Source organism: Odontesthes bonariensis, chromosome 15 (assembly GCF_027942865.1).
Source record: "Odontesthes bonariensis isolate fOdoBon6 chromosome 15, fOdoBon6.hap1, whole genome shotgun sequence".
NCBI classification, from domain to species: domain Eukaryota; kingdom Metazoa; phylum Chordata; class Actinopteri; order Atheriniformes; family Atherinopsidae; genus Odontesthes; species Odontesthes bonariensis.
In genome coordinates this window covers 25,441,696-25,466,671 of record NC_134520.1, presented here as the reverse complement: position 1 = coordinate 25,466,671, position 24,976 = coordinate 25,441,696, and the positions used below count along the sequence as shown (strand labels likewise).

Sequence of the window (24,976 nt, the reverse complement as noted above, 5' to 3'; positions counted from 1 at the left end):
CTTTTTTGTGCTTTGTGGCCCCGATCTTTTAAAATAATCTCTAATAAAGGGTGTTCCACGTTAGGGCTAAACTGTATTTCAAGATTTCTGGTCTAAAAGAGTTCTCCACTAATTTCCAAAATCTCCCCGCAGTTCTCGTAAATTGAAAACAGACGTGAAGAACATTTCAGTCTACTTCATATAGTCGTAATATCCCCTCTAATATCTACAACGTATTGCCGCTGATATCTTGGCTGTATGCTTGTGTAATATCACATCTTTTGCCAGGGAGGTTGTGTGTGATGCTCCTCTCCTCCCTCCATCTCCTCTCAGTCCGCCCAGCTACGGACTCCGTCATTTCGCCTTCTCGTCCCTCACTTGTTGGATGTGTCCTTTTGAATTTAAGTGATTTCATGGTCCCTTGCGGTTGTTTGCTCTCTTGGAGTCCTGCAAAGATTACCGCTGTGCGTGACGATGACACTGTTTTTACAGGTTACATGCGCGTAAAAGGCGCTCATCGCGGAGTGTAGTCCTCGTCCTGTTAGTCGTTTGTTTTAGCTCCGGTTCCTGCAGCGTGGGCATGTTCCTCTGGTTGTGGATGTCTCCACAGCCTTCTGTCTGACCTCTTGGACCTTTTGTGTGCTGGTCCCACAGCGGTAGTGTTTGGTTTTTTCCTGGCGGCGTCGTGCGCCCCGGACTCCGGCTCATCCTCGGAGAAGTTCCGCCGCAGTCCCATGCACATGCAGGCTGTCCTGCAGCTGCGATAAGGATGCTGGCGGCTTTTCTTGGTGTGACTCCACAGTATTAAGACGAGGCAAACTATCGGACCATGTAACTAAATCAGGTATGTGCAGTAATGAAAAGGGGGTGAATTTGGCAAGGTTTTCTGAAGGAAACCCAACATTTCTCAGATTTCACATTAAAAAAAAAACGAGTTTTGTAATGTGTGTTTAAAAAAGTGCCCACCCATTCAGATACAAATTTGCACATTTCCCGTTCACCTTAATGCACAACATGAAATGTGTAGTGGAGCAGCACAGCAGTAGATGGAGTCTTGGTGTCTTGCCATTTCGCTGTTGCTCTGATCTTCTGCTGGCATGTCATTTAGAAAAGACTACATTATTTCTAACTAAAATGAGTATGTAAGGCAGACACTGAAATGTATGGCACACGATTTAAACAAACATGTAGCTTTTCGACAGAAGGAGCCCAAGCTGAAGGTCCAGAGTGTCAGTCAGTTGAACAAAGGAGCCACACTGCTGTGGTCAGATTCAGTTCTCATTGTAGCTGCTTCTGTTGGCGTTTGAAATGCAGATGACATGTGGTCACACCTAAAGAATATTCCTATTAACCAGTTGCACCCCACTGCTTTTTAAATGATGGAAACATATTGTTTCTATTCAATTGGCTATTTGAAGAACCCCATTTATAGATACAGTGGTTTGCTCTGCAGTCAATCAAAGAAATTGTCAGGTTTTTTTTGCCCACCTAGACCTGTTTTTTTTCATAATCAATTCAAGTAATTTGATTAAACTTGATGCCGTGTCCTGTATGTTTGCTCCATATAAGATTGTGTTTGTGCATCACTTGTCTTTGTAATGATGGAAATGACTAAAATGTACACTAAGAACTGTGAAAGTTCAAATGCTTTTCTGCGTGATAGAACATAATGGTTTGTGACTTAGCCCTTTGGATGACAGGCAATTTTCCAAATGGGCAAATTAATTCTTGTTAAGCATTTACAACCCCAAATCATTAAAAAAGCGGGGTGGTATGGAAAATGGAAACCAAACAAAAAATAAAACAAAACAAAGTGTACTAAGTTTTATATTTACTTAATATTTTATTTAATTACAGACAACATAAACCTGACATATTTAATGTTTTGTTTTATCACTTTTATTTCATTTTGTCATAATTATTCATGTATTCATTTCAGACCAAACATTGTTTCCGATTCTTCTCACAACACTGAAAAGACATTCTGGCATTGAGGATTTCCAGCGATGAAGGGTGTTAGATGTTATTTCGTCTTGTTTTTTTCCAACAAACACGTCTGAAGATGTGCACTACTAAGGTGTCGTCATTGTTTCATTTTATTGTTTCAATTGTTTTGGGGACAGGTCAGAAATGCAGCCAGGTCAACCTATCCGATCCCTCTTCTTCCTCAGCCATGCCTTTATGATGTGTGCTCAATGCAGTTCTGAATTGTCTTGTTGAAAAATGCATGGGCATCCTGGGAAAATATGTATTAAAGGCTGCATAAGTTGCTCCAGATATACTTCACTGTAATAATGCTGCAGTCATATAAGTACAAACTACCTTTGCCAAGGGCACAGACACAACCTTGTGCCATGACAGAGCCTGGTTGTCTGACTTGTTGCAGATAACAGTCTGTATTGTCCTTTTCATCTTTGGTTTAGAGCACATCTGGAATACTAATTGGTCTTCCACAGTACTTGTTTCCACTGTGTGATGGTCCATCCAGACCCAGATAGCTCGAAACCCAGAGAAATCAACGCTGTCTCTGGAGAAGGTTAACAAAAGGCTTTCTTTGTTTGTGTGCAGTAAAGTTTTAAGTTGAATTTGTGAATATTCTTGTATTGTAGTCCTTGAGAAAGGTTTCCCAAATTAATTCCTTGCTCATGGGGTTATATCAGCTATTGATCTTGGTGCTATCTGAAAATATATCGTCTGCCCATTTTTGCTTATCAAAGACTCGGCCTTTTGTACCGAATCATGATTACAATCAGCTGCTAACATCACCTGTTTTAAGTAACACAATTATTCATTTTCAACTTCATTACTCGTGTTGTTCCATCCCAGCTTTTTTTGGAATGACTTTCAGGCATGATATGCAAAAATAAATGTATGATGAGACAACTTAGTTAATGAGACAAAACATTAAATTTATTCTACAAAGGCAAAAAAATCTAAGAAGATATAAATGCAAACTTCCTCTGACTTGGAGTTGCAAAAGAAACCTTCATATTGAACATTTAACTTGGGTTATTGTTATTTTGTGCACATAGGAGTTATATTCAGGGAAGAGCATTGAACTCCCACTCTGTAGCATCAGGTTCTGCACCACTGTGACCCATTTCTCTTGAAAGGAAGCAAGAAATTACAGCCTGACTAAATAACTGTGGAGTGTATCTCAGTGTATCCTCTTATCTGTTCCTCGCTCCCCTCCACCCTCGGCTCCTCCACCTCCAGTGACTGTGGTGAAACAGGAAGTGGGCTGATTTCCCAGAGGAGTCTGCAGTCAGGGTTGTCACAGCTAACCCAGCAGCAACAGACAAAATGTATTTAATACACAGGTTGTATAACTGTGTGATGTGCCAACAATTCAAAACATTGACTGAAATCACAACTCCAAGCTACATTTGGTTTGTCAGTACTAAATTGTACTGTAACGGCTTCTCCAGCTGGATACCTGGTTATTTCATCAGCCTCAGTCAATGTGGGAAACTGTTGGCCTACATTGCCTCAATAACTCTGAAGTTGACAGTATCTGGAGTTAAGTAGCAGACCCTTCTCATAATTTTGCTTCAGTTGCGGCATCACTGACACAAGTTGACCTTGTTTGGACAGATGAAAGCTCATAAAAACCTGTTGAACAAACTGACTGCAATGACATGCTGAGATTTCACTGAACAGAAGCAGTACAGTGGTCACAGATGTATCATATTTAGTCTATTTGATCTAGACGACCCATATTAATTGGAAGTATCCAATCATGCTCAGAAACTTAAAAATACATTTGAAAACATGTAAAATTAAAGAGTGGAGTTGGCTGGTCCAAATTAGTTCTTCCAGTCAAGCACAAGTGGCTGAACTTTCCTGTTAAGCAAAACCCACAATCTTGCATCATGCCCACACAAGATGAACATCTGAGGGTTTGTTGGCTTTGAATGTGACATTATGCTGACGATAATTGAATGAAAGCTGAAATAGAGCATTGAGGAAACAGCAGCATAGAGCAATCTGCTATGCTGGGTGAGGAATTTTAATGAGGCTCTTCTTTAAAATGAAAGTAAAGTCAATGTTACTGTAAGGAAGACTTGTCTGTCTTGGATTTTTATCTCCAGTTCTTGCTGGAGGCAGAATACTAGCCTGCCTTTAGTTGTAAAGTCCTACCTCTGTTGACACACTCCACTCAGTGTATTATCTGGGACAACATGCATGGAAGACAGTTTTTCAGCCATGCCACTGGTGTGTATATCGTACAGTTGTGTGTGTGTGTGTGTGTGTGTGTGTGTGTGTGTGTGTGTGTGTGTGTGTGTTGGATTGGGGCTAGTGGAGAAAATCTAAAACTAAACAGCAATGGGAAAGTGTTTCAGTGTTTCAGTGTTTCAGGGGGAGTGTTTGAATTATTCATAAGCCCTTACGTTTTTTTTTGTGGCTGCCGGATTGGTGTTTCTTTTCATACAGCTGCGAGTTGAGTGCACCATAGCCACACATTAAAGGTGAGATGAGCTATGTTCAAACTGCAGTGCAGCAATAGTGGGGCAGTCTATCAGCCTCAGTCAGACCAACTTGTTTTAAGGTTTATTATGATCAGTGAGCTGGTGGTGAAAGCTACTTTCACCTGATAGATGTTTTATACAAACATCCCATTTATTCGAATGCAAGCTGCCCACCGTGCACAAAGACCAACAGTCTCCCATTTCCTCATCTGGTGATCAGAATGATTTACTATTGGTATTTTTGTGTTGCTGAGCCTCAGATTATGATACATAAATGACACCAAGATAATATCTTGGTTTATAAGTCCAGCTTTGTATTATAAAACCATCTATATTATTTTTTGGTATCACCAACACTTTGGCTTGCAGGCATCACATTTGCTGAAGCTAAAGAAAGGATCCTGCTCTTCTATTGTGTTGCCTTTACTGGATATTTGTAGTAGGAGCCTGTTGTTGGTTTTAGTTGATTTAATATTCACATCATATTTCATATGTTAGATGTATGTGGGAGTCACAGAAATGACCAATTTCTGTCATCAAAATAAGCACAGAAAACAAAACATTTCAGAAATCCATAATCCTGCTCCTGGTGCAGTAAAATGATTGCTCATTTACCGTCAATGTCTGCATTTACATGCATATTAACTCTCTGCTTAGATCACATTCAGGATTGTTGTTGACATGAAATACTGTATTTAAAACCAGGTTATTTACATTGCTGTATACATGGTTAATTCAGGTGTTGTAAAGCTGAGGCTTGGGATTAAAACACAGAATAAAGTCCAAAAACTGTGAAACTGAGAAGACTGGTGGAGGTCAGGACCAGTCTCCCCAGACCACATTCATTTTAAAAAAGAACAAAAAAACAGACCCTTAAATTTTGAATTCCGGTGACTTTTGGGACAATAAGACATTAACATTTCAATTTTAAATGTGGGGATTTTCTGCTCTCATTCTGCTTTTTCTTTGATTTGAACAAAGAAAACATTATCTGGTTTTCCATTGTTGTTTCATTCATTTATTTATTTTCATGTTTTTCTATACCCATTTCATCCTATTCACGGTTCCTGAGAGGCTTGAGCCCACCCTAGCTGTCGGTGAGAGGCAGGGTACACCCATGACGGGTTGCCAGTTCATCACAGGATGAACTTTGTTGCTGTTTTTGATTCGCATTTAGAAAATGTGAAATAAAAGAAGAAAAGTTTAATAGATATGGGAAAAACAAAGAAAGTTCCACCGATGTAGTGTGCAAGAAAAATTGTACAGTCACTTGAGATGCTTTTGGGTGGCACAGAGTAAGGGGAATAGAAACAACTTTGTGACCTATGTCTGACCTTGCGAAGATTAAAATGATATCACACCAGCTGTTTCTGGTTTGAACTGGCAACAATAGACTCAGACCGGCATCTTCCAAGATATGATATGATATCCCAGAGGTTGAAAAAATGAAGAAGAGCTCTCTACATTTAACTCTTGTGGATGTCCACTGCAGTTTTTGCTTTTTTTTATTTCCCTCATCTGAGTTTACTTCCATTTAAGACGAGTATATATTGGACTGACTTACAGCCATTAGCAGTGCAGCCTGCACCATTGCCCTCTATTGACAAACAGTCAACTAAGAAATAAAATCGTAGACGTAATGAAATCATGTGAACATAGTATTAATTTCATGGAGGTAATCTGCAGTGTTTTTATGAGTACTAGTATCCATAAAGTAAGGCTGTCCCAAATACCACTTTTTGGGCTCCGGATTGCACCTGTAATTCCAGGCAAATAGTCAAAGCTTTGTCTTGAAGATGGAGTGCCTCATGCTTTTTTTTATTCTCTCACTGCACAGCTTTCGAGTAACCGCCAAGAAAAACACTGCATGGGGAAAAAGCTTGCTTACTGGTGCAGCTCCTTGCAGCTTGCTGCTGTCATACTGACTGCACAGATTATAGGCAGAGAGACATAATGTGAGCCTGCTGTGCAGTAGAAATAACCCGTTTTAGCAGTGCAGTGTTGTTAACTGTCTGTGAAGGGGTTTAAAAAGTTCCTTAATTGTCTTGTGAATTGCTAGTTGAGGTGAACTGAAGCTTCATGTTCTCAGCAGTGACTGACAGGGGAGTCAGGTGAGCATATCTGAGTGTCTGAATAAATAAATATCTCAGTCAAGCCCTACAATTTATATATTTCAACTTCAGTAATCCAGAAAGTGCTCGTGCTCATGTTGATTTTAAATTGTAATCTTCATACTTACTTTATTGAAAGAATTCTAGCATGTAAATATTTAACATGTCATTATAATCTCTCTCCTTTGTATCTATGCAATAACAGGGGGTTCACTATATGTTTTGTGACACGAACGCACTAAAATGTATATAATTCAAACCAATAACAGACACTAACTGAAATCTACTGAGCTATGTAGCTCAGATTTAATGTGAGTCGCTGAGCTTCATTGTTTTGTGTTTTATTTTTACATATAAAGCATTGCTTCATCTACATAAATAGGTGAGCTGCTCCTGATTTCATATCATGTGTGTGCAGTCGTTTGCCGCTATGATAAGACAATGCTGTGAAACCTGGTCAAAATGTTTACATGCTACAGTGTTCAAGATATACTGGATTTTTCCAGGTAGCCTGTTCCGCTTTCTGAAAGCAGAATAAGATGTTGACATATGCAGCACATAAGCAGGATACTTCTAAAATCCAATCATGACCAGGATACCAGTGTAAAATGCATTCAGTCTGTACAGTACCCCAAGAGTTAATTACACAAGAGTGAATGACTCAAACAAAGATGGGCTACCTGTTTAAAAGATTACAGCTTTTTACTGTTCATGGGTCATAAACTAATGAAGAAAAGTAAAAGCTGTGTTTCTTAAATTTAAAGTTTTTATTAAGAATTATGACAGCGTGAGGAGAAAAAAAGGGTTGACATCAAAAGATGGGCTAATAATGAGGATTGATATTACATGCAGCTTTTGGCTGTTTCTCATTATCTCATTCCAAGGAACTAATAATTTTTTTTGACTATATAGACTCTTTCATCCAAGACGATTCATCACATAATGCTTATTTCAAATCTTTGAACTGACAGTGAAAGCTTACATTACTTTCTCTTGCTCTCTGGGGGCTGGGAGTACACTTTGTCAGACTTACTGTGCACACCCTGTGGCATATGGATGTGAACAAAGCTCTGAAGTGCAGATGTGCTGGGTGAAGACGAGGCCACAGAGAGGAAGTCTTGTTGGCAGAGCCGGAGGCCTCTGGAAGAGAAACGCTGTTATCTGCTAACGTAGCCATGTTACCGCTGCTGGCTGCTGTGTTTGTGGTGACTCATCAAAAAACACACAAACACACGTATAAACATAATCAGAACGACAAACTTATGCTCACAGTTAAAATGACAACATCCTTTGACATTTAGACACTCGCACAGTAATTTTTACTCACCTTGAGATGCAGTTCTAATCTTCTGAATGCTTACGCAGACACATGGACATGATGGAACGCAAACACATCCCGGAAACTTGTCTTGCCTTTTGATTTGAGCGTCACATTTCTTCCTTGTCAACTTTCACATGTAAACAATATGATCACGTTCCTCAATAGTAACTGTCACCTGACAAGTAAACGCTGTAGAAAAATAGTAAAAGCACAAATCAGACGCTTGTTTTTGCACAATCTTTTAAAAGCTGTATGCATGCGCTTGGACCAAAAACCAGGTAAAAGAAGTGAAAAGTTGTAAGATCTCCACATGAACCCATCATTATTTCAGTAAAATATTCCAGAGACATAAAACATTAAAACCTGTTCATTTTCGAAAATGTTTAGTGGCTTCACATTAAAGTTACTTTGATTATAGACTTTTCTTCAAATCAAATTACATTTTGTAAGTTTCCTCCGCAGTTTTTGAGTGTTTAGTTTTTCTAGAAACCCAGGGCTGTTGTCGGGTATGAAAACATAAATGACACTCAAATGATCAGACTGTTGCCTGAGAGGTGAGAGGAGATCTGAGAGGCTGTTTGTCCTGAAAGTGTTTCCTCGTCTGTGAGTCTGCCTGACTGTTGGCAGGATGGCTCAGCAGATTCAGTAACTGTCCTGTGAGCTGAAGGTCGTACATTCATGGCGTTTAGCCAACATGCTGAAGTTCATTCCTATTTAAGCATTATCAGGCTGTGGTGCATATTGACAGCTGTGGGAAAAGCTTGTTAGGAACTGAATGTTTGACTTTGTAACATGTAATGAGATAGATTAGAAGAGCTGGTCTCACAAACATGTTTTAGTCTGTAGTAATTAATACTAGTCTTAATTTACGAACTTAGATTCAGGAAAGACAGATTTATCGGAAAGGGAAGACATTTGTTTTATAGACCAATGAAGAATTAAGAGCCTGTTTCCATGGTATCACTTAGTGGCACATCTTACCTTTGGCCACAACTGGTAAAACACAGGAAACCATAGTTATTGCATTTTACTAAGAATTTGATGGAGTGATCAACTGAAGATAAACAGCAGAAGAAAATCTTCTTTTTTTAGTAGTTGAGGGAAACATAATAAAGGGCTATTTAGATTAGCTAGTTAGTCTTAATCATAGTGAAAATTGATATTCATCTAAACATTTAGAGTAAAAATTAATAACCTAAATCATTCAGGATAAGAATTTATGAGACAAGATCCCTCATAGAACACATATTTAATAACTATGTTATTAGAGTTGAACATTTTCTATAAACCTGAGGCTCTTCTGAAGTTTATGCTTAATTCTTAATATGAAGAGAACAGTATTACTGAATCCCTCATTTCTACCTCTGCTTCTCTTACTCTGGACGAAACCTGTCCTACTTTCCTCATGCTGCCCTTATCATCTGTTTTTTTTCACGTTTTTAACTCTGGCACATAACGTTTTCTTGTGAATGTATACTAGTGTATTATCCGTGGTACAATATTCCAGTAAAGACAGAATCTTGTCTGTTTTACTTCCATGCTGACCAGCAGAATGGAAGTACAGTAATTACAGCTTCACTGGCTGTCCGCTGCACCGTGCTGGGCGTGTGCGCTTAGTGATGCTGCACTGCTGCCAAATGTGAAGAGAAGCTGGCATATCGATGGACAACAGGGGAGGAGCTAAGCAGTTATAATAAAATCCTTGTAAACCTTGTTAATCAGGGAATGCAAAGCAGCCTACGTGTTGAACATCAGGTACTTTTCCTGCTCATGTTCTTCTCTTTGAATATATCTGAATTGTACGTAAATCAAGTAGAAAATTCTCTCTAATTGAGAGCAAGTGAGTCAGTTTCTCTGTGCTTAGAAGAGCTCCCACAAGGTGAGATGCAGCCAGTTTACTTGTTTGGATTGTTAGGAATCTTAGCGAGCTCAGGCTTAGCGTTTCTGATGACACTTTTGATGCTCAGCGTGTTCATTCTTTAGGTGACAGATGAAGTTCAAAACCTGTCTAGTGTTGATCAGTTTTGTACACAGTATAGGAGAACGAGAACAACCTCAATTCTAAGAAGTTTGGACGCTGTGTAAAATGTGAATAAACACAGAAGATTATGGTTTGCTTTTCTTGTAAGCCAATATCTTATTCACAATAGAAAAACAAACAAATTGTTTAACCCTGTGAGGTCTGTGATCACGCCGACGTGATCAGATCGCATGACGTCATTACGGCTCAGACCCCAGAGGGTAAAATTAAAGAATGTTACTCTTTCATGAAGATATTAGCTTGATGGCAGCAACATATCTAAAAAGAAGTTGGGATTCAGGTAACAAAAGGCTGGAAAAGTAAATGATGCTAAAAAGAATCAGAAGGAGGAACAGGTTGTAGTTAATTAGGCTAATTGACAACAGGTCAGTTATGTGATTGGGTATAAAAAAAAAAGCTCCCAAGAGAGGCAGAGTCTTGTAGAGGTAAAGATGGGCTTCAGCATAAAAAAAGACTTTGAATATTCCATCATCTACAGTACATAATGTGCACAAGAGACACGGATGAAAATCAGTACCGGATGCCTGTGATCTTTGGGCCCTCAGGCAGCTCAGCATTAAATACTGACATGATTCTGCATACTGCATGGGCTCAGTAACACTTCCAGAAATCAGTGACTCTGAACCCTGTTCACCGTATGATCCACAAATGCACGTTAAAGCTTTATTGTACAAAACAGAAGCCAAATGTGAACACGATCCTGAAGCGCTGCTGTTCTCTCTGAACCAAAGCTTATTTAAAACTGACTGAGACAAAGTGGGAAACTGTTCTGCTGTCAGACATTTGGAATCAGAAATATTTTCATGGATGCCGTGTCCTGCAGACTAAAGTGGAGACGGTAAACTGTTGGAATCTGAGGAGACAAAATGCTAAAGCTTTAGTAAAGTAAAATGTTTTCCCATCCTTGCTTGACATGTGAGCATTTCACAATGCACTTATTGTTTTTAAAGGGTGATTAGACTGGAATACTGGCAGTTTAACACTCAATACAGAGCCATGCTGACGTAATAAGTGCAGAATGTTGTTTTTGTCTTTCTGATTTAAGCAAAGTCCTCCCAAAAAACTAAAAAAAAAAAAAAGGTATTGTGTGGAGAGCAGTTTTGCCTCTTGGCAATAGAGCCTTCAAAGATTTGCTCATGCAGCCCAGTATCACCAGAGAAAACAAGGAATATACACATTTGTCCTCTATTTCAAAACATAGTAGTGTCACAATCCTTGGTTGTAAATTGTGAGAGGATAACTTATCCCATGGCTGTGGTTTTTTGTCGTGCAATGCAATTCTATGCTTTTGAGTCTTCATTGTGAAACTACAATGTTTTGTGCTGTTATATCACGTTATATAACTACATCACAATGTGGTTCTATCAAGTTCTATCATGAGATTGCGTTATCTCATGCCAGCATTAATGTAACCCCATACTATCAGATTCCAGCTTTTGAACTCTGTGCTGATAAGATGCCACATGGTTCCTCTCCTCTTTAGCTGGACACAGTCTCCATAATTTTCAAACATTTTTTGAATTTCTGATTCAGATTACGGGGCAGCTTTCCACTTTACATCAGTCCATCTTAGATTGGCCGGGGCCCAGAGAAGGCAGCAGTGTCTCTACGGCTGTTCTTTCCTTCATGGATGCAGAGACAAACTACATCATGTTCAAAGGAAATGAACAGAGGTGTTTCTGAGCCTTTACAGTGCTGCTCAGAACAGAATCATTTCTGTTTTTAATGCAGTACTGCCTGAGGAACGAAAGATCTAGTCCATTCAAAACAGGTGTTTTATTTTTGTCTCTTTGTGTACACACACAGATTTCTTCAGATTCCTCTATCTTTATGTATTTTAACAACTCAATAGAAAAATACTGTATTTAACAGTTTGATTTGATGAACAACTGTCATTTTTAGAGAAATTTGTGCTACATAAAATAGGGGGAGGGGGGGGGGGGGGGTGAGATGGTTTAATATACTGACACTGAGCCGATGTTTTAGAGAAAATGTGTTCTCTGATACTTACAGCCATGAAAGCAAGATTGATTGAATAAAAAGATTTGAAAGCAACAGTTAGAAAAGCAATGAAACTCCATTTTCAGCTCTAATGTCTTTAAAATGAGCATAACTCTTAAACACTCATAGCTGATGTCATTCAGTACATTATTAGTTGTTACCAAAGATTCATTAATCACAGTAATAGTACCATTAGTGGAGCAGTTTTGTTGTAATAGCGCTAAAATCTCAGTTAAGGGTAAAAGTCAGATGGAAGGGCTAATACTAGCTTGGATATTCAGTGTTCTTCTTGTATGAAAAGGGAGGAAATTAAATTAGATCTGTTAATGAAAAAAGTACAGATGGACAGTTAAACACTTTTCATTTACCATATGAGTAGAGGTAGTCACCACATCTTGAGTCACAGCCAACATGTGGAAAAGCTGAATCAGGAGCTGGCAGACTGTACAGTACAGAAGCCCCAAGAGCTGCATAAGAGCATATAATGTTCAGTGGTTGTAAATCTGCCAGCAGTGTATATGGCTTCAGAACATGGATCAAACTGTACTGAGAAAAAGACTCAAAATGTATCCCAACTCTCTGCTGTCTCATCTCTCTCCATCTTCACGGGGACAAAGCACCCTCACTGTCATGTACTTTCATAGGGCCAAGAGGATCATTCTGGAGAGTGGTTCTTCACATTCACTGCATTTTCTGCCCCTAATGACCCTGAGCAAAATCAAGTAATTGAACAAAAATGTTCAGTGTCATCAATCTCTGCTTTCTGGGCCATAAATGCTGCAACAGCTTTAGAGGGAAGATGGCACAACGGTTGGTTGAGCTCCTAAAGGTCCCTCAGTACATGAAGGTTTTCAGAGTAAAGTGCAAGTGTGTATATCTACAAAGTCAATTTACGCATCAACGGGGTATTGTAAAAAGAGGAAAGGAAAAAAGTGTATGTCCATCAACCATGCACATTGCTGCCTTTATGTCTTGTTGAATATACCAGTTTTCCACTTATAAATACTCTTTTATCAACATCCAAGTTGTCTTTTTTCCTATTTTAGTCTTATCTCAGGGAGTGTTTACACAAAGTGCCACAAATTAACATATACATATCAATAATAAGTCAAGCCACCAGTGACTGGACAAGGCTGTTTCAGTGGCCTGTCAGATTTAAGCCGGGCTTCTCTGAACCCACTTTAATACTGTTACTACTACTATCCCTTTAAGGTTGCTACATTAATTTATGTTTATATGACGGGAAACACTAGAGAAGCTGCTTTACCTAAAAAAATTATTGTACATTGAGGAAAAAAATGACTGTACTTATATTAAATGCTTCAGTTGATAACAAACAAATGAATTAAGTCCATCCAAAAGGACAAAGTGTAATTTTCAAGTCGATTTGGCTCCACAGAAGTACACTGCCAACACCAAACCACAAAGATACACAAGATTCACATGAAAAGTTGGCATTAAAGCTCAAAACTCTTTTCATAGTGTATGCTTTATACAATATACATGCTCATTTTGTAAAAAAAATACTTCAGTCTCAGGAGCTTAAACTCAGAGGAAAACAACAGAACCATCTACCCTATGGTTGAACAGTTTTTCTTCTAACTGGAGTTTCACTCCTCGGTTTGAGGAGTAAAGATCCAACAGAAGCTATGTTACCAGGGTGAAGTGACGAAAATCCAGAATTGTTTTTTTTTTCTTCTTCCTCCCTTGATGTGACTTATATCGGATTCTTCCAGGGCAGTGTGGAAACAGAAATCTTACAATCAATTTCAATTTTCAAATCTGATTTTTGTGTCCGAGATGGATTTACATAAGATACGTGGCAACATGAGTGAGGATGCTCCTATCTGATTCCATGTGGCTCTTTGCGCATGCTCATAGCATCTGCAGCACTACTAGCAATATTTGTTAAAATAGCTTAATCTAGCCATCTAGCTTTTCTTGTCCCTCTCAGTCTTTTCCTAAATAGCTAAACAAATGTATGCCGTCCTCTCGAGCGAAATGTTATCCACAAATTTGCTGCGATAGCTGCCATTTCAGAATTGTTTGTGTGTCTCAAAGTGGTCTCACAAAATTGATATTTTCTGTTATTGTTGATACAAATGATGTCTGCAAAAAGGCTTGCAGATTCAGTGGGCAGTAGCAAACACTGAAAGTAAGATTCAAGACATGTGTATGTTTTGATTATGAAACATCATATCTGATCTGTGGCTGCTAACATGTTGAAGTCGCACACAGAGTGGGAACTTTGAGCACTGAGTTTGACGCACAGTTTTATTTTCTGTATTGATGAACCTGTTTTTGTGAAGCTTTGTCTTTTTTCTTTTCTACACACACTCAAACTTGAATGCAGATTTACTTTACAGGGTGACAGCACTCGGTTTAAAACTGTAGAGGTTGAGATTACTTACAAAAATACCTACTCTGATGTGGGTCCATACAATGATATTTTTTGATGTGGTTCAGTCCACCAAGGCATTGTACAGACAGGATTCCAAACAAAAAGTAGTACATTTTAAAATTCTGTGCATATATTTAGAAGTAACCAGAAGGAATTGGGTTAACAAAGAGGACTTGTGTTTTATCATTTCTTTCTGTTTGCTCCTCGGATAATGAAGCGTACTGATTTTGGTGATTTTGTTTTGTTTCCTCCACCACTACATTGAAGTTAGCATTAAATTTTAAATCCAGTTGTGTTTAGAACTGATCAGCAAATGCTGAAAAGATACAATAAAGACGGGATCATGTGTGTGTTTTGTTACATTTGTCTTGTTGACAGCTGGAGCTCCACTGCATGCACTAAACAGGAACTTATCAGCATGAAACATTACCAGAAATCTGGCAATCCAAACAGTCATGCGGTGATTTTACTCAGAGCTGTCACTGTGTAAAATTTCCCTGTGCAGCCAAATATTTTTCCTTTAATTCTGATGTTTTACCTGTGATTCCACTTTTGCAATTTCTAAACCAATATCCCCCCACTCCCAGCCCCTTCATTTGCTTGTTTTTCACTCCCAGTGCAGGCCCACAAACATACATTTACATCCACACACATCCAAAAAACGCACAAACTATACTGGACGAGAGAGAGAGGATGCAGATAGAGGAAAACTTTTGGAACACCAGATAACAGGATTACACTAATTACATTTCAGCTGTGACCATGGATCCTGTTTGGATGCGTGAGTTGTTTTCTACAGCAGCCATTGAGTTGATGACAAAATGGTGTTTTTTTTATTTTTTTTATTGATCAGATGGGATTTGGGTCCGACAAAGGAACGAGTATCACAGGACATTTATGAAATTTAATAGAGCAGCTGAGTGTATTCATAGTTCAGCTGAACGGTCTTACAAATTCAAAAATGTTCACTTGTGTTAGTTAAGTGCATGACTCTAACGTAGTACTATTCCCTAGCTTCTCCAGATGGAATAAGTGTAATTTTACTGATATTTAGAAGGTAATAATGTTAGACTCAACAAAGATCGGCCACTTCTGTCATCTCAGTCATGTGGGAAAGAGCTTTTCAAGTACAGTTCATAACAGATTTCTTGTGCAGTTGATTTTTGGGGTGTGCATCTTTCCTTTATAAGAAAAATCAATGTGTACTTTGACACATGGATTAGAATACGATTGAGGAGTGATGCATTTTTAAACCAAAAATCTGGTTCGATTTGATGCAATCTGATACAGATTTTAACATACCTTTACCACAATATTCTTTTTTCAAATGTAAATTCAAACAAACAGTCGTTTCTATAAATGTGGCATTGATTAGCAACTACCAAACATATATAGTTAATAAAATACCAAGGAATCAAGTATTTTTGGTACCTCATAGTGAACAGAAAACTGCATTTGATAGTTTTTGTTTGACTCCGTTCTTTACTTTGATACACGTACAAGTATATCACACATTTGTTGGTAAAATACTGTCCATTCTGTATCTTTCTGCAGCTCCAGTGTAGATACAGTGTCACGTCATTAAAACCGTTACTTCCAACTTCACTGAAAGATTGTAAATCTTCAGCATTAAAACTGAGGCGCTTACGGCTCTGGCTGTAGCAAGATCGTTTTTCAGTTGAAACGTTGGTAATCCAATCCTCAGCTCCTCAAAGTGCAAAAAGTAAGAGGCATTGTACGAGTGGTGTGTGTTTGGATGAATAAGAAACACATTGTAAGGCGCTTTGTAGAATCTAGATAAGATTAAAAAGCACTGCGTGAGTGTGGACTGTTGATCAGTTAAATAAGGCAATAGATGCTTGAATTGCCTTTGACCTTGAAGACTTCTGTTAGTCTTTAATATGTGTTTCTTTTTCTTGTGCGCTGTTTTTGTTCTTGCTTGTACTTGTGTTACTGGCATCCAGAGATTCACCTCGGTTGTGTTTTATCGGCTTTTACCTAAGAAGTTTATATTTTAAGAACAAGGTGGGCTTACTTTATCCCACCTGCAGTGTTGTGATCAGTCAATTATTTTTTTATCAGGGTGAAGCAGTCTGCATCCAGCTGCAAAATTTTAACCAGTGTTTCTTGCACTTAACTAGACGTGCACTTATAAAGCCGTCATGATTACTGATACGTGTCAGAGTGGGAAATTGTTGCCTCAGGCCTAAATTTTGTGGTTGCGTGCTTTAAGAAAAATAATGACTTGTCAAAAATGAATATAGTGTCGAATGGCTGAGCCCGGAATGCACTGCAGCTCCAATTTACAACAAGGTGGCATATGGAATGAATTTAGTCATCTTTTCATTTACCTGACGGAAACCCATATTTATTTATTTATTTGTTTGTTTGTTTGTTTATTGGTTGGATGGAGATGGAGTTACAGAGTTTTCTTCCCGACCCTGAGGCTTGTTCAGCATATTTCTGACATCTGAGAAGCGAAAGGGTTTGGAAAGTCACTGGAGATTAAAAAACGTCCAGGAACAAATTGCAACTTCTCCTTCAATCTGTGAACCCCCGAAAAAAAACTCGAGCTGACATCTTTCATTCTGTATTATGTTTGCACAGCACTGCAAACTGCTGCAAAGAGCATGACTTCCTCAAACGAAGAGGAATTCAGATGGACTTTACATGTATTACACTGCAGTGTCAGCTCTAATTGGATTAGATGTTTATGGTGAGTCCTGAGGTTTAGTGGTTTTACTTAGTTAATGAAATGCCCCTGCCTTTTGAACTCTTAAGTCATGCTCAATGCAAAGAAAACTCTAATGGATGTTTTATTAGGATGCTCTGATTTATGCGGTAAAGCTCAAGTATATGTTTTTGAACTTTGTATGTTTGTCTTGTATGTGTGAGCGTCTTATCAGTATTAGGGGCTCTTCAGGCAGTGAGTGTCTAGTCTAGGAGCCTCAATAATCTGGACCCAATAGTAACTGATCCAGCTTTTGTTCTGCCTGGAATAGCTTATGTGTGTGTGTATGTGTGTGCATGTGAATAGTGTGTACTGACTTGGATAGTTTGTCAAGAAAACTCAAATTAATCTAACTAACAAGTGTGTCTCAAAGTGCTTGCATAGCAACATGTAAACAGGAGATAAAAAAAATCTGTGTGTTATTTTGTGTCTGAGTAAAGGATGATGTGTTGACAACAGTGACTATATTTCCCCTTTGCAATATAAGTCGGTGTGCTGGTATTAATTATGAAACATAGTTCAGTGAGCTGAGTCTGTGATCGCATGAGCTGGAGTAGAGTTATGATGAATGGTTGTAAGAAGAACATGTCAGCTGCCACCCCGTTTGGTCTCCAAAAATAATGGAAGGTAGTGTACTTTCTGACAGAAACATGGTTTATGAGTTTTTGCTCGGGTAGATGACAGCATGACAGCCTGCGGGATAAGCCCCAGTCTCAGTATTGCAACAGTCCTGGACCGTTGTGAAGAAACGGATGCAGATTCTTGCATCAGATAATCAACACATTAGCATCCATTGTGTAAGTTAGTGCAAAATTTACACATATTTTATAACATAACTTACAGAATCATAAATTAAAAAAAAAATTGAAATATCATAATTTCAATAGTTTCAATAGATGATTTTCATCCAGAAAACTGTCCTGGTCTATTGTAATGGCTACTGAAGTCAAGACAGGGGGCTGCGAGGTAGCCTCGGTCTCAATACATATATCTTTATCTATATATATATATAGATAAAGATATATGTACATCTATATATATGTATATTGATGAACATATATATAGAAAGAAAAACTCTAATGTCAAAACAAAATAAAAAGGTGGCATGTTTATGAGGTCTGAAAAACCAACATCATTATCAGTCCACATACAGTATGTGCCCAGTGAGAAACTGTCACTGCCATGAATGGTTTATAGTGTTCAATGGGGATCTTGCAAATTTTATATATCTCTTTCCTTTTTGAATGGTGTTATAAGTCCTCCCCCAGGTGTAAAAAAAATGATTCAGAGAAGTTTAAAGCAGCTCCTCATGTATGTGTGTAACTGAGCAGCATTTCATATTTACTATCAATCCAATATGATTCAGTTGCAGGAACAATTGCTCTGAAAGAGTGTTTGATTTGTTACTGTGTAGATATTCCACCCAGCTACAGGTCTTCAGCCCCGACTGTAGGTGGATAAGACGGTCAACATAGAGCTGTGACGCACGCCGTCTATCAAATTACGCTCCTGCTCACATGAAAGCATAACACACAAACAAAGACGTCAGTCTGTTTAAATGTCAAACAGAAGATATGTGAAGAGAGAGTCTGATAAATAAGCTCAATGAGCTCACACAGAAACCCAGGAGTCTACGCCGACCCCGACACATTTGTGCATCAGAAATGGTGCTTCATTTATTCTTTGTTTCCCCATTGTGTCCACTTTTTCTCTCCATACACAAATGTGCATTTGACCTCCACCCTAATCTGGGGTGGCTCATGCTTTTATCAGCGGCAATAGATTTCACTTCACCTAGACAAGCCTCAGACTGCAGACCACAGTAAAACCCCAATCAACCGGACCCCTTGTTCCTAAATCACTTTTACTGCCGCTGTCCTGTGATGCTGCATGTGTGTGTTTGTGTGTACTTTAGTGTGGATGACAGAGGCATTGCTCAGCAATATGGATTTTGTTTTATTTGAACACTTTGATATGTTCAGCAGTCGAGCTTCTATTTTCATACTATGGCGGTCTATTATTTTCGTCCCTTTTGGTTCACTCCTAGTTATTCTATCCTTCAAAGGGGAATTAGCCAGTTTGAGACAGATTATTCTGTACTCTTGGTGCCACCTTGTGGAGAAATATAGTTAGAGGTACTCAATTACACTTAAGTATCCTTTTCATCTTTCCTGCTTCCTTTCCTCCCTCCTTTCCCTGTCTTTCCTGCAGATATGTTCATACAGCGTTGGCTATCAGGCAGTGTGATCTCTCTCCACTGAACTATCACTTGACTTCAGTTTGCCCATACAACCTTCAAACACTCCTCTGATGTAAGTGTGTCCAGTGTACCTTCCTACCTATATTATCGATCTGTCAGTCATTTTGAATTATATCTTTATTTGTCTGATTCCAGGTGTTAAGCAACTTTGCTGAACGTGAGTATATCAACATTCCCAACCAGGCAAATGAATGAAAAATCCAGACTTTCTCAGTATGTTTTTAGTGACCTGGGATGATGTGATTTCTACCCGCTTGAATTTTTAGGCATTTACTGTATATTCTGCATTCAGCTACAGATATTTGAAGTTATTCTTGTCATGTTATTTTTATTTCACATTCACACAAACTAAGATACATTCAGCCCCAATTCTTAGTGTTGCAATTTGGTGATGAAGGCAGAACATTTTAGACACAACCAAACATCGACTAAAGTACTGCACGACATGAAAACTCAGGGAATTAAAACGAATAAAAGATGTAACATTTTACACCTTGGATGCATTGACATATGTTATCGGTTATAAACAGTACCCTACTACCCTTACATGTACAGTCTAACTACATTGCATCTGTATTCCCATGATTGTTGACCTTTGTGTCCTTTGATCTGCTGAGCAGTAAAATGCTGATGTTTTCACTTCTTGTGCCCATGTCAGAGTTTGATGGAGAGCTGGTCGGATGACAGCTGGAACTGTTGTCATAACTGGAGGAATACTGGCCACAGTGATACTTCTGTGTATCATAGCCGTGCTCTGCTATTGTAGACTCCAGGTATGACTTCACCATATGTGTTTGAAACATCAGACGTGTACATGACTTGTCAGTACTTTGAATTATTAGATTAGATTTTGCCAGAAGGAAGATCCAGAAGTAGGATGCCTGACAAGAGTTTGGAAGCTTAATAAACTGGTGAAGGTCAAGAGTAGGGAGGCAGTCAGCAGTTCAGAGGAAACAGGCGAGGGAAATGGGGGGGAATAAGGAAACTGGGAAACATAATACCAACCAGGAACATGAAGAATAACAAAGTGGACTCAGATAAGAAAGCTTGACTCAGCAGGAGGCAAAACTATTCAAAATAATTCAAATTAGGACGGGGAAACGGAAAACATCACACAGTATGTATGTGTTTTTCAAAAGCAAATGCTCATCAGGGACATGAAAAGTATTGAAGGCTGACACTATGAAATATTGGTCTCCCAAGCAGAGGTATTTGTATTATGGGTTACTGTAGAAATGTATATTTTTCAGTACCGCCCAGAAGTTCTCGAAGTCTGACACAGTGAGTCTCCCCAGTAATTTCTCACTGTGTATTAGGATCATGGTTGTGTCATTTTATAGTATACATGGTTAGTAAGTGAGCTAATATAACCAGAAATTTCAGTTTGACACGGCAAGAACAAAATACACTAAATCCATAGACAGGGACATGGATTTAGTGTATTTAAGTACGCTGTATATTAAGTACCACAATCCTTTTTCTGAAGAGACTTTTTCTGTCAATATATTAAAAATAACAGATAAACTCTTTGCTGATATTTATTGGATAAGCTTTTAGGTCTCAGATTTGGACCAATTAATATAACCAAAGCTGCAAAGAGTAGAAAAAATATATAATTCTGACCTCAGTTTCAAGTCAAACATGTTGTTCAGTTTTGTTTTTTCCAGTTTACCATAATCTCAAAAATCAGGTCATTTCTTTTCACTGCTGACTTTCAAAAAAAGTTATGCCAACTTCTTTCAGTTCTCGGGTCACTTTACTCAGCTGTTTGTCAGGGCCCCCCCTCAGGGCTGGGACAAAAAGGCTTCAACATGTCACCCCTGCTGGCCTCCCTGTTAGATTTCATATTAATTCCAAAAGCTCACATTTAACGCCTGAAATAGTCTTGCACCCAGAAACATTTAAGACTTATTGACCTGGTATGTGCCCTCCCGACCTCTGAGATTCACAGTGCCCTGCTAACTATTCCCAGACAATAGTATGAGACGAAGGGAGAATGGGCGTTTTCCTTTAGAGCCGTTCATCTTCTGGAGCTCTTTGCTCACTGAAATCAGACACATTAAGTCTTCAGCTATTCTCAAATCCCTCCTTAAAAACTTCCCTCTTTGAGAAAGTTTTTGACAATGTCTGATGCATTCAGCATTATTGTGTTCTTGCGAACATCCATCCAACCCAGTTAATTCACCCCATTGATTCTTCTTGTAAAGCCCTTTAACATTGTGAAGAAAAGTTCAATACAAATTATTTATTTATTTATGATAATTATAATTAAGCATAAGACACTCCTTAAAGGGATAGTTCGCCTCTTTTGACATGAAGCTGTATGACATCCCATATTATCAATATCATTTATGAACATTGACTTACCCCCTGCTGCGTCCTGTGAGCCGAGTTCCAGCCTCGTTTTGGCGTTGACGAAGGTAGTCCGTCTAGTTGGCTGAGGCCACAAAAATAAAGCGTTTTGCTTCTCAAAACAATATGTGTTCATAAGAGTAATACATTTGCATCACAAAATCGTCCCTCCAGAAAACGTCAGACCTCAATGCGTTCAGCCACCTAGCGATAGCCGCACCTGTTACGGTGTTTACTGCTCGGAAGCAGGGGACTGCTCGGTCTGCACTTCGGTCTGCACGGTTTACACAGCCCGTAGTGATACGAAGGGAGAGAGAAATAGCGCCAAGCGATTGTGAGGTCTGACTTTTTCTGGAGGGACGATTTTGTGATGCAAATGTATTACTCTTTTGAACATATATTGTTTTGAGAAGCAAGACACTTTATTTTCGGGACCCTAGCAAACTAGCCGGACTACCTTCGTCAACACCAAAACTCAGCTGGAACTCGGCTCACAGGACGCAGCGGGGGGTAAGTCAAGGTTCATAAATGATACTGCTAATATGGGATGTCATACAGCTTCATGTCAAAAGAGGCGAACTATCCCTTTAATAAAATTGTTGTTTAGAGTAGTTACTTTTAGCAAATGAGTGAAGCACGAGTGAAGTCAAGAGAAACATTTGCTTTTTTTCTCAGTGCACACGTTTAATGGTTGTATTCTGTGTAAATTATCAGGCTATTATTTTTATATTTGTTATTCAGTGTTTGAAATGAACTTCTTTCACACCAAAACTCTTCCCCTCTAGTACTATTGCTGTAAGAAGAATGGGTCTGACAGCGGCTCCATCTCTCAGCAACATTTTGCCTGCAACACCTGCAGTATCTCTGGCCTGGATGGACCCATCATCACTCCGCTGTCTCTGTCGCCACCAGAGCCTCCCAAATCTTCCAATCCCACTAAACCTACAGGGGGTCGACGCAGCTACTGTCCCAGCTGCTCACCATATGACTCGCCCTTCTACATCCGCACCACTGATGAGATGCGCAACGGCGGCGAGCGCATCACCTACATGCCCACACACTATGACAACCAGGCGCTGGCGATTCCGCTGCCTGCTGTCCGAGGCCCCGTGCTGAGAGACCCTCAGCGAGGCCGGCCTCCTGATTTTTACACCAACACCCGAGCCATCAGCACCGAGGTGTGACCGCCCAACGTTTCCACACGCTCACACTTACCAGCACCACCACGAACACAACCACAGAAATAATTTTGACTGTAGCTGCCGGTGAGTTTGTGGAGGTGACACATTTATTTACAGTATGGTGTTCTGAAAGAAATAATCAAAATAATCAAACTGTCTCAACCAGCTGCTGATGATTAAAGTGACTAGAAACAATCCCTTTTAAACGATTCCTCACATCATACCATTAGATTTAAAGTTTTTATGCTCACAAAAGTAGTAATTATTCTGTGACTGATGGTAGATAAACCGTGTCTGTGAGAAAATATCCTTTTATGCTCCGACACAAAAATGAAGCCTTTTGACTGTGTACTGTGTGTTTAACAACTGAGGGCTGTCTAAGATCATTTATGATTTTTCTGTGCAACACATCTTCCCAACGGCAACTTTCTGCTTGTCAAGATGAGCAGAAAAGGAAGTAAAATATTTTTGAAAAAGTCACAGAAGGAAAAGTCAACGTCCCTTTTTGGATCACCGGAAAAAATGGGCTGAAGAAAATGTACGGGAGGAAGGACAACAAGAGATTTTTCTATGCAAGATGTCCAGCAAACTACTGCAGCTCTTCATCTCTTGCAGTCTCCTTTTAGCAGTTGTTATCCCTTAAGCTTTATTTGGGGAATATATTGCGAGCACTGTGTCCACCTTGTGAGATGTTACGACGCTGCACAAGTAGATGGACTTACAAGCATTTAAAAAAGGAACATGGACACAGAAGTTCAAAGTTTCTCCTCTCATTTGGAAACCTGTAATAAAGCAGCAGAGCCTGAGCCCATGAATGCAATGTTGGTACGCTTAAAATGAACTTTATTCATTTTTCTTTACTGACACTGATGCAAAAACTTTGACATGTAAATATTATCTAGGAAGCAATCTCTCGATCCCGATGTTTTCTCCATTGAGAGTGATGCACGCTGGGAAATTAACATCTTCAGAGTAATTCACTGGTTTGTGCTATTTGTCTACACACTCCCACTTTACTCCTGTACTACTCTGATAATGAATATTTGAGATGCAAATAACTATGTAGTTTATTTTTCTTTTTCATATTGTAAGAAGGTCTGTGTACACATTTATGAGATTGAAAGCTTTTACACAGTTCTCATTTTCCGAACTACATCGCTTCCCATCCTCAATTAGGTTTCTGGTGGAATTGATCTTTATATTTCTGTGTACAGGCTTTAGGAGGAGGTTGAGTAAGCAGTGCAAGAAACCTTCCAAACTTGCATGGTGTGATAAAGTTTAAGAGTTTTGAGAAATTTTTTTTATACAAGCATTTAGCTAAAAATGTGTTTTCCTTAACTCTTTTCAGCAGTGCATAGCGGAAATTTTCATCAGTTCAACATTAAATAAATTCAACAGACAACTTCACATCCAAAGTGGTTTGCTGTGGATTAACTAACAAAAGTGAATAAATGTATTGAAAACTGTTAAAAAAGAAATATATCACTAAAAGTCATAAACCATAAATTGGGCTAGATTATGTAAAGTACACAACTGATATTTCTCCATGTCGCCGTGCACTTTGACTCTATTGTCATTCATTTATTCATTTAGACATTGTACTAGCTGTCTATTTTACTACTTACTTAAAGGCTTATCTTTGAAAACATAGAAAAAAGATTTTTAAAAATGTAGTTAAAATAAATCTTACATGATAAATACAGAAATAGTAACATTTGATGGTGTTAACTTTTGAGAATTAAAGATTTGTAACTGCTTGAATTGACTTTTTGCATGATTATTGACTAAGTCCACGCACGCACAAACACAGATTTTTATGCACAATATATTCAATCTCAACTTTGAGATGAAACTAATAACAGAAAGTAAAGTTTTCTGTGATTGTGTTATCCCGTACCCCGAGGGCAACATTAAGTTTGACGTTTCAGTAATGACTGTCATGAGAACAACCGCTTCCAAATGGGAAAATTACTTTTCTGAACAAAGCATTCATTTACCCCCGTGGTTCCCAATCACAAGACAAACACTGTTCATGCCTCTGCCTTCACAATTTTTTAGCAGACACTGAAAGTGACAAAGGAAACCACTAAAAAAAAAAGATCAAAATTTAAATTTTAGAGAAATTCAAG

At 38.7% G+C, this 24,976-nt stretch overlaps 1 protein-coding gene across 1 annotated transcript; it reads left to right on the top strand.

The window, feature by feature from the left end:
* Nucleotides 1-332: 332 nt before the first annotated feature.
* On the top strand, nt 333-24,608 carry fam163ab (family with sequence similarity 163 member Ab). The gene is made up of 5 exons (XM_075484414.1): nt 333-823; nt 19,266-19,366; nt 19,450-19,471; nt 19,973-20,087; nt 22,452-24,608. The coding sequence occupies exons 4-5, from the start codon at nt 19,995-19,997 to the stop codon at nt 22,848-22,850; spliced, it is 492 nt and encodes a 163-aa protein (XP_075340529.1). The 5' UTR covers nt 333-823; nt 19,266-19,366; nt 19,450-19,471; nt 19,973-19,994; the 3' UTR covers nt 22,851-24,608.
* Nucleotides 24,609-24,976: the final 368 nt, after the last annotated feature.

Coding starts and splice junctions, on each gene's coding strand:
- fam163ab (XM_075484414.1), top strand. CDS start 19,995: ATGACAGCTGGAACTGTTGTCATAACTGGAGGAATACTGGCCACAGTG. Junction 20,088..22,451: donor TCTGCTATTGTAGACTCCAG/GTATGACTTCAC, acceptor CTTCCCCTCTAG/TACTATTGCTGTAAGAAGAA.